At 35.5% G+C, this 7,442-nt stretch overlaps 1 protein-coding gene across 1 annotated transcript in view; it reads right to left on the bottom strand.

Moving 5' to 3' along the window:
* Window positions 1–2,430: 2,430 nt before the first annotated feature.
* LOC119837706 (lysine-specific demethylase phf2-like) overlaps window positions 2,431–7,442 on the bottom strand; it is a 14,774-nt gene continuing 9,762 nt past the window's right edge. Inside the window, exons 18-22 of the mRNA XM_038363437.1 lie at window positions 6,859–6,974; window positions 6,661–6,766; window positions 5,996–6,191; window positions 4,852–4,927; window positions 2,431–4,089 (exon numbers count right to left, since the gene is read on the bottom strand). Coding sequence (XP_038219365.1) covers window positions 4,010–4,089; window positions 4,852–4,927; window positions 5,996–6,191; window positions 6,661–6,766; window positions 6,859–6,974 — 574 coding nt within the window. The 3' untranslated portion in view covers window positions 2,431–4,009. The remainder of the gene's footprint in view (window positions 4,090–4,851; window positions 4,928–5,995; window positions 6,192–6,660; window positions 6,767–6,858; window positions 6,975–7,442) is intronic.

Here is a 7,442-nt window from a genome sequence, read left to right as displayed (position 1 = left end):
ATCTCATACATTATCTTTAAAAGTGCATTTAGACAACAATATCCCCAACCAGCGTAGCAATTGGGTTCAAATTAGTAAAACCACACAGAATACGTCTAGAAAACTCTTTTTTCATTACAACATACAAGTCACAATATAAATCAATTTTACATATATTTATATGTTATATATATATATACTCTCACGTCTCTCTTACATTTACAATCTGTGGTTTAGCATATAAACAGCATATTTATCGTTTATTGTAATACAAACAAACACATTATAGATAGAGTAGGCCTCCGGCTACTCCCCCGTTAGAAAGAGACATAAGATCGCGGTACCCATCTGTTGTCCTATTCCCGCACATTTAGCGCCGAAAAATCATTCGACTTTTAAACGTTTCTGTAAAAAGAGACAGAGAGAGTACCACGATCTTCCCTCTCTTTCTAACCGCCTACAAGCGGTATGTCTTATCAACTCCATCTATAATACAGGAATATAAAGCATCGTTAATTGTCCTTAAAAATATATTTAACAAAACTGCGAAAACAAAAAATCAATGTGATATATTTATTTGCACTTATACATTAACATGGCGATGGCCGATGGCCCCGTTTAAAACACTTCAAACGCATGTAGGTAATAATTGTTAATGTTAACATTATATTTACCATATAGATATATGTTTACTGTTTCATTCGGATTGGGAACCTACACATTTAATCAACAAAAAATATAAGCATAAAGTCATCTGAAAATTTCCGAATTTCTAAATTCTCCTGTTAATATAAGACGGCAAAAGTGTTATTTCACTTTATAAACGTTTAGAATTCAAAAGAAAGCCCATAATATATGACAAAATACATAAAAAAAAGGGAAACGGGACCATCGCCACATCGCGTTTCTGTGATTTTTAGAATATACTTTCCATCAAATAATTACTTACTTTACCGATGAAATATTCGAGGCACATTACTACATTTTATTCTATCTTGATATTTAATATCATTTCACTTATATTTCTTTATCGTTAATCTATTTACTTATATAAAAAACCGTGAAAAAAATTTTAAAACGTACGAGCGCTATATTGATATAAAAAAGTAATAAAGAGAAAATTTTCTAAGTCCGTTAGTGCATTTGGGTGTTTTTGTTTCCTACATAAACGAGGGGGGATATTATAAAAAAAAACTAACAAAGGGCTATGTCACAACAAAACACTTTTTTTTAATATTAACCTAATGCACCGTTCCGTTAGTTCATTACATATTGTGTTAAACCCACAAATAGTGTAGAGTAGAGACAAAAAAAAATCGGTTTTTCATACATAAAAATTTCCTAAATGTATATTAATTTTGAATGGATCGATACATCACAACAACTAAAGGGACCTTTAAACACATTTCCACTCTGTAAAAAAAAGCAACAAGCTATTTAAACATACAAAAAAAAAAACTTGCACGTTGACTTACATTAAACGCGATTTAAACCCGTTAAAAACGTGTCATTATAATAATAGTTTATTAACATAGTCTCTTACGTCACTGAAAACTATTCATTCGCTCACCGTTTAAACGAAAACTCATATAATGTCATAAATATAAACACCCTGTTGACAATCTAACAATAAAAAAAATATTGCAAGGGATCTGCAAATACAGTTATACGTTGCGTGCAATGTTTAATAGCTTACAAGAGAGTCATATTGATAAATATATATATCCATATTTTTTATATAAAAAAAACCACATAACTGTCGGAATACTAAAAAATAGAGATTGTTCAAACCCGCGAATTCTTTTGCCTTAACGTGGTTATTATTATCCAATAATGAATCATTTAAATTCCATTTATCTTCAAATAAGAACTACTGGTCCGATTGAAAAATTTCCTTCTGAGTCCATTTATGGAGTAAGGTTATAAGGCTTTCAACATATAAAAAGCGTGTGAAACTGCGTGGCACAGCTAATTACAAATAAATAACCTATTTCTTGTGAACGGTTAATGCAAGCCCAAGTATAATTTCATACAATGAACCTATATCTGTATGCATGTAAAAAAATCTCGTGTTTTTTACATAACAACAGTACTTTACTACCACTTGGGAGCAAAATATGTCTTTCATTAATATTCAATTTACTTTTTTTCATTTATTAGTCAAGAGGGTCAGCTAGTTATATATAAAATATTCAATTCTTCGTATAGCTCACGTAAGTCTCACTGGCATTGTACAATGTAATTTAACATGAATCAAAATTCACTATTATAAAACCAATATTAAAGCATTGTACGTTGCTAAAAATATATTGTCCTTTACCCAACGGTTGCCTGGTAGAGATGGCTTTTAGCCATAAGGCCGCCCTTTGCATACCAGTTTTTGTTAAATTTTATTTCTTTTTTGTTTATATTTTGTGTGTGCAATAAAGAATAAATAAATAAAATAAATAAATTAAACGACCAATATTAATTAGGCTATTTCAATTAAACATCACGCACAACGAACGAACAGTATTTACAAATAAATTTTCAACTAACAAAATAACAATATAAAAAACGAATCTAAGCCTACCAACTTAACCAACTAATACTTAAATCGAGCCTACACAGTACCTACCTACATCTCATTTATTTCGGTGGTGGTCGAGATCTGTCTCTTACTAGCTACTATCGAATGAGAAGCGTTTACCAATAACTGTCACAGAATTAAAATATTTCTTTTATTATGAAAAATGGATAGAAGTACCACTTTCAGATTTTAAAATGGAAACGAATTTGATAGACCCACATAGTTATCGAGTAAGGAAGCATAAAAAATGCAGTCAAATTGAGTTCTCAATTTGGGTAGGTCGGTTAAAAAGGTACATGGTGGTAATGTAAAAAATTTAGTTAAATTTAGATGTGCGGTTTATGCTTACGCCACAAAACTCACATAAAATATATAAATTGTTTATGAGATTGCACCAATAGCAACGTCAACAAATCTATCGATTTAGAAGCCACGCTTAAACAAACTCACAAACACGTCCATGTAAAATCCAAATTTCATTAATAATCGCTTCTCAAAGGTCTCCAGTACTACAAATAAAAGACAGATACACTTTCTTTTTTCACAAACAAATAAAAAAACCATACATAACACATATGTTTACGCATAGATTGCACAAGTATGTATGTATGTATGTATAGTTATATGTACATCAGATCTAGGCTTTACAAAAATAATTCTATTCTACATTTGGTTATAATATATATTTATGAAAAGTGCGAAATGCGCTTCGTCACATACTACGCGATTCAACTAAGAAAAGGATCGTTTCGGCGCCATATTGTGACGGCAAAAACATTAGTTCAAACGAACCAATGACCTAAGAAATAGTGATATTTAAACTTTGATGTAACAGTCGGGCAAATTAATATATACCGCTTTTTGGATGCGAAAAGTTTTTCTAAGTAAATCGCATTTTTCCAACGTAAAATCTAACTTAGTTGAATCGCATAGTAATATACGTAATTAGTATCATGTTCATAGATTATTAAACATTATTGTATTTCCACGTACACCAAACGGCGAAAAAAAATTTCTTAATTCACACTCGCAAAGAAATATTGCAAGCATATAGTGTCAAGTCGATCAAGTCTTGTTCAATAAATCAGCCACACACTTCACAGTTTTTCTATTTGAAATTTAAATAAATTATCCACACATAAACGAATGAATAACATCAAGAACGATCGGTGAACAAACATACAAACCACTGTACGTATTAATCTACAAAAAATACCACGAGAAAAAAGCTATATGTCATAAATGAATGAATGAATGAATTAATGAATGAATGGAACAAAAATGGCGTACAAAGTGTCCGTTACATACTCGCACCGCCACAACACCAATTGGTCCTTCATCTAAATAGTTATATATGTATATATATATAGAAAATATACATCTAACAATCATATTATTTACTCATTACGCTAACATTCAATTAACTATACAATAATAATATAATAGAATCTATTCGCTAAACTAATATATCATTTTGTGTATTTTCAGTATTTTGCCGAGGCGCTGTTTCGCCGTCTTCATCCCTTTTTTCAGTCTTATATCTGTAAGGGGAAAAAAATTAAACTATAATATACATTTTTCTATCTAAAAAAATGTGTGTCTTTTTTATTTCTTTCATATGACATACATCTGTGTCACTGATCGATTTTCTTTATGGACAAGTAGGTGACCCAGCCTTCTGTATCCTGCCTGGCCGACCGAGACTTTTTTTTTCGATAGTCCCCACTGGGAATCGAACCCAGGAAAACCCTCGGTCCTATGCTCACGTGTTAACCGTTAGTTAGGTTAGCCTTTAAATCTTAAGACTTTCATGTAGTTTACTAATAAAATTAAAGATAAAAGATAAATAAAATTAAAAACAGTCAAACAAAAATACTTTTTTTTACACAAATAAGGATATTATTCAATCTTGGCGATCCTTATCAGGATTATACGATAAACTCCTGAAATTATTGTATCATCACATATCCTTGACAAGTGTCACAATATAGAATGAAATCTATCCATTTATAGCTTGCTATTGTGTTTCGTACGGTGAGTGGGGGAGCCGGAGGCCCATATCCTTTTCCTTACCCTTCCCAGTCCTTTCCTTTATTCCTCTCATCAATCCTTTCCTAATCCCTTCCCAATTAAAGTCGGCAATCCATTTGTAGAGGCGAAAAGTCTACAATTGACCTTACGTCTCTTCAAATGTTCATGGGTTGAAAAAAAGTGGGTCAAAATCTTTAGTCAAAAGGCTTGGGTTACACACAAACATACAGGTGAAGCTAATGCCACCATGCCATTAAGTTAAAGCCACTTACTCTTGCTATTAGATGGGTTGTGCACGGGCGGCGGGGGCCGCCGGCTCTTTGTTGCTAGCACAGCTCGTTTCGGATTCTGCGAAAGAAAACACATTTTCCATGTCATCACGTGAGATTCTTACGCAGCGGAGCTGCTGTGGTACATATAATATCATCATAATTACTACACTATAAAACAAAGTCGCTTTCTCTGTCCCAATGTATACTAAATCTTTAAAACTACGCAACAGATTTTGTTTTTTTTTAAAGATAAAGTGATTCAAGAGGAAGGTTTACGTGTATAATAAAATTTATTAAACTACTTCGAATTAACGCGTGCGAAGCCGCAGTTGGATCGTGTTATGTATCCATAATACATATAACGTGTCACATTGTTTGTCCGCGATTTACTCCTAAACGGTTAACTGATTTAAATCAAATCTGCATACCATGCTGTGAAATTGTTAGTATTATTTCAATAACGTTAAATGAACTACCCGGGCGGAGTTGGGACGTGCAGCTGGTATTATCTGTCAAAGATGACATTTATCGAGCTTGCGACCTGATGCGAGGCTAACTTTTTTATTGTGGGAGTCGAGCACGCTTCGGCACGGATTGGGCCAGCTCGCACCGGGGAAGTACCACACCCCCACAGAAAACCGGCGTGAAATAGTGGCATTCCACTGTGTTTCGTACGGTGAGTGGGGGAGCCGGAGGCCCGTTTCCTTTTCCTCACCCGTCCCAGTCCATTCCTTCTTTCCAGTCGTTAATCCATTCCTTTTCCCTTATCCCAAAAAAGCGGGCAGCGCATTCGCAGAGGCTCAACCTTTGCGAATGTTCATGGGCGGTGGTGATCGCTTACCATCAGGCGAACCACCAGCTCAGTTGCCCGCTATGACATAAAAAAAAAAAAAAAAAAACTGCTCTCGCTATTTGCTGGATAAATGACGTCGGTTCGCATCCATCTCCTCAACACATTTACCTAATCATAACAACGTATAGCTTTACATCTACATGTGTGTGTGTGTGTGTGTGTGTGTGTGTGTAAATTGACCGCAAGCATGCGCGTGCATGTGCGCACTGACTGCAAGCACGCGAGTGGTGCTCCCGCGCGCGTGTCTGAACAATGAATGCAATCAGGCGTGTGCGTGCGTGGCGCACTGACCGCGAGCAGGGCGGCGGGCTCGGCGGCGTGCGCGTGGTGCGGGTGCGGGTGCGGGTGGGGGTGGGCGTGGGGGCGCGCGGCGGCGGCGGCGTGCAGCGCGGCGCGCACGCACTCGCGCCGCACGGCGGAGCGCGCGGGCCCGCGCAGCCGCGGCACGAGCCGCCCGAGCCGCGCGCGCGGCGACCACGACTCGTCCCTGCGATTGTGTTACATGACCATGAATAATCTCTTTAAATAAATCAGTTAGCTACTTTATTTCATGTGAGAGTTAGTAAAGAAGTAATTTCGTATGAGAAATGAACTCCACTTTAATATTAAAATAACTAGCTGTTTGCCCTGGATTCGCCCGTGGTACATAAATTGGCGAAATTGGCTATCAATCCGTGAACGTTTCAATGTGAAAATATTTCGGAAATCGATCCAATAATATCTCATAATAATATTTGTGTAGATAAATATAATTTTTTTACTTTTTAATTTTTAATAAATACCTATATCATTAAATTACTCAAGTTTCTTAGTACGAACGCGTTAATCGCACAAACCACTGGTAAAAAATTCAAAAAATATTTTTTTGTAGTACAGCCCATTTCATGATTTCATGAGAAGACTTGGATGAATCCGCAAAGCCTAGCTTATATGCACCAAAAAGTATTTAAACTCACTTTTCACTCTTAGCCTTATTGTCATTTCTATTCTTGGAGTTCCGCCGCCGCCGCGACGACGTCCAATCGTCGTCCTCGTCCGAACTCATCTCCAGTGATGGATACACTGGAAAAATGTAAAAAAAAAATAAATAAATAAATAAACAAACAAAATAGAGAATTAGCGACGGAGAACTAGTATACGTGTGGATCACTCACCATACTCCTCGTCTCTGTGGACTTCCTTAATGACGTCTTCCTCATCATCGAAGTCCTCGTCAGCGCTGTTCGGTGCTGCCTTCCTGGTTGCCTGCCGCTTACTACTGCTTGGTGTGCTGTAAGTAATAATTAAAATTAAAAATTGATTAAAGCACTATCTCGCTTTATAATTTCAATATGCACAGATCAGTAGCATTTGCATGTATCTAAGCCACAGATAACCGGCTATTACGTGCGTCTGCTCTTAAAAATTCATACTTTTCGTACTTTTTTACGAGTTTACCGTGAATAATCAAACAATCAACCAGCAAATATAGCCTTTTAGAACGTTCGATTGATCACACTTGCTAGAAGTCTTCGAAATGTAATTTAAATAATATATATACCCATCTTTAAAGTTGTATCAAACTACAATGTGCTCACCATCAAATTTGATAAAAACCAGTAGAGTAGTTTATGAGTCCATCACGGACAAACAACGTGAAACGTAATTTATACGTATTTAGATAATAATAATAATAATAATAATAAAGTCTTTATTAAAACTGTTAAATAATACAATTATATTGGTAGAAACTAAAGCC

Source organism: Zerene cesonia, chromosome 28, assembly GCF_012273895.1.
Source record: "Zerene cesonia ecotype Mississippi chromosome 28, Zerene_cesonia_1.1, whole genome shotgun sequence".
NCBI lineage: Eukaryota > Metazoa > Arthropoda > Insecta > Lepidoptera > Pieridae > Zerene > Zerene cesonia.
The sequence above is the reverse complement of the archived record's forward strand: the minus strand, read 5'-3'. Positions and strand labels throughout refer to the sequence as shown.